At 44.9% G+C, this 2,813-nt stretch overlaps 1 protein-coding gene across 1 annotated transcript; it reads left to right on the top strand.

Moving 5' to 3' along the window:
- LOC103893674 (adenosine receptor A3) lies at positions 1 to 2,100 on the top strand. The gene is made up of 2 exons (XM_009272893.2): positions 1 to 516; positions 1,497 to 2,100. The coding sequence occupies exons 1-2, from the start codon at positions 167 to 169 to the stop codon at positions 2,098 to 2,100; spliced, it is 954 nt and encodes a 317-aa protein (XP_009271168.1). The 5' UTR covers positions 1 to 166.
- The last annotated feature ends 713 nt before the right edge of the window (positions 2,101 to 2,813 follow it).

Consider the following 2,813-nt stretch of genomic DNA (forward strand, 5'->3'; position numbering starts at 1 on the left):
TGCTGCCCAAGTGCTGAGGATGTGAAATACTGGAAGAGGTTTGCATGCCGGAGAGTCACTGGAACAACTGAGCACAAGACACTGAGGACAAATCCCACACAGTCATCGATGTCCATGCTCCCTTCTGCAGCTCAAGCCAGGGTGGGAGCATCTCCAGCAACTCACCATGCCAAACGACAGCCTGGTGCTGAGCAGCCTGGATGGGATTTACATTGGTATCGAGTGCTTGGTTGCTTTGTTTGCCTCTTTGGGTAACATCCTGGTCATCTGGGCGGTGAAGCTGAACTCAACATTTCATAACACGACTCTGTACTTCATCGTTTCCCTGGCGCTGGCTGATATCGCGGTGGGGATCCTTGTCATGCCCCTGGCCATCGTGGTGAGTCTGGGCATCAGCGTCCACTTCTACACCTGCCTATTTATGTGCTGCCTGATGGTGGTTTTCACTAACGCGTCCATCCTCTCCCTCCTGGCCATTGCCATCGACAGGTACCTGCGAGTGAAGCTGCCAACCAGGTGAGCACTGGACCACCATGGGCCCCTCCACTCGCCCCACTCCTGCCAGCTTTTCTGTGCCCAGCCTCTGCCCCACGGGTGCCACCTCCTCTCTCCTCCTTAACTCAGCCCTTTTCTAACAAATATTTACTCTAAATGCATGCGTGTGCATGGAGAAAATACCTGTGCCTAAAAGCCCACCTGAGACGAGCTTTCTAGAGCAGGAACCGCTCCCTGCGGTTAATAATGCAGCGCAGACAGACCCTGGGGGTGTTGGTGTGAGGCCGATAGCTCAGTGTTATTGCTGACCAGAATTTGGCCACAGGATGAGTATGTGGTCAAACAGCTGAATTCTTCAGATGTTTTGTTAATCGCACAGGGTGCTGAGAGTACTATAGATTTCTTTGGGTTTCTGAGGCTAGTCTTTTAAATAAAATTCCTTTTAGTGTTTGCTGAAAATACAAAAGAAGTAACAGACTTCTTAAGTTAGCCCTTAATAAGTCATTCACTTTTTATATTTCAATGGAAAAGTACGTAAGCTTGAAATGCAAAGCATAACTTCGAGCATGAAAGAATTCATATTTTTAATGGGGAAAGGACCTATAAAATTGAAGAATGAAAGAACAGTTTGGTCCTACAAATGGCATAAGCCAAATGTAAAGAGTAAGGTACACCCAAGGAAGCTGAGAAATAAGAGGACTGCTAACAGTAGAAAAGCAATATCTAGGCAAGAGGAGAACTAAGATAATAATGAAACAAGAAGCGAAATAGCTGAAAACATCCAATTATAGAAGTTAAGCATATGGGTGCTGCAAAGTAACTGTTACAAGTGAAGAGTTAGGGTTTGTCTCAAAATAAAATTCGGTTTCCCCCCAAAAAAAAGTTAATCCTCCATTTTGTGACAATGAACCTGTAGTATTTGAACATGCGAGTTCTTGAAACCATCCTTAACTATTTTCAACACTTCTGTTTAACACCACCTGGGTTTTCTTCCCCAACAGGTATAAGATAATCACTACAGGGAGAAGAGTTTGGTGGGCGCTGGGTTTGTGCTGGTCTGTGTCCCTGCTGGCGGGATTGGTCCCCATGTTTGGATGGAACAAGACAGAACCAAGAAACTCTGACTTTCTCAGGTGTCAATTTACCTCTGTGATGAGGATGGATTACATGGTATATTTTGGCTTCTTCACATGGACCCTCGTCCCTCTGCTCATCATGTGTGCTCTGTATGTTGAAATCTTCTACATCATCCGGACAAAGCTAAATCAAGGTACAACCAATGTGAGAGGAGCAGGAGCTTTTTATGGACAGGAGTTCAAAACAGCCAAGTCTCTAGCACTTGTTCTCTTCCTGTTTGCAATATCCTGGTTGCCTCTGTGCATTATAAACTGCATTGCCTATTTTTACCCTGCATGTCAGATCCCCCAGTATTTGATGTACTTGGGAATCCTGTTATCCCATGCCAATTCTGCCATGAACCCCATTGTCTATGCTTGCAAGATAAAGAAGTTCAAAAACATGTACCTTTTAATTTTAAGGACCTATATCCTGTGCAAAAAGCCAGACCCAGTTCTTACAAAGCAAACAACAGACCAACAATCATAAATAAAGAACGAACGTTGACCTGCCAGTAGATACCAGAGCATTGATAAACCACTTTGCTTTGTTAAGAAACTCATGGGAAAATATGTGTTCTGTTTCATCTACGCCTGCTCTTGCACGAACTGTTTTATGATAAGGGCAAGCTCCTCTTACTCAATCTGATGCACATTTGACATTAAGTCCAAAAGGATCATTCATGATCTTCTGCATTATTGTACCCCAGGGAATTCTGCTTGGTGATTGCTGTACCAAGCCCAGATCTTCTAGGCAAGCATCTTCATTTAACAGGACCTTGCAGTTTTTATTTATTGGCTTGGGCACTCTTTGGTAGACCAGCGACCCAAAGCACTGGTAACAAGGCAGGCTTTTTGCTCCTAGTTCCCCAGCTTGGATCCATGACCAACTGGTAAAAACAACAGTGCTTGTTCATTTCTAGTTTTAAGTCAAGACTGAGTAATTTTCTGTTATGATTTTGATTTCTCTTTTTGCCCAGTTATAGGCCCTTTGCTTACACACAGCCAGACTTGCCCTGACTTTTTTTTTGTCCAGTAGGACCCGTCCAATAAACCTATAGCATCTCCTGCGACACCTCCACCTGCAGCTGACCTGCATTGTGAAATTCCCCTCACCCGCTGCTGATGGTCCCGCTGCTGACCACCTCAGCTGAAAGGCCAGAAGCTGCACAGCCTTTGGTGACCCTCCTCTTCTTTGGGGGA

The sequence above is a fragment of the Aptenodytes forsteri genome, unplaced genomic scaffold, assembly GCF_000699145.1.
Source record: "Aptenodytes forsteri isolate BGI_AS27 unplaced genomic scaffold, ASM69914v1 Scaffold142, whole genome shotgun sequence".
Lineage (NCBI taxonomy): Eukaryota > Metazoa > Chordata > Aves > Sphenisciformes > Spheniscidae > Aptenodytes > Aptenodytes forsteri.

Coding starts and splice junctions, on each gene's coding strand:
- LOC103893674 (XM_009272893.2), top strand. CDS start 167: ATGCCAAACGACAGCCTGGTGCTGAGCAGCCTGGATGGGATTTACATT. Junction 517..1,496: donor CGAGTGAAGCTGCCAACCAG/GTGAGCACTGGA, acceptor CTTCCCCAACAG/GTATAAGATAATCACTACAG.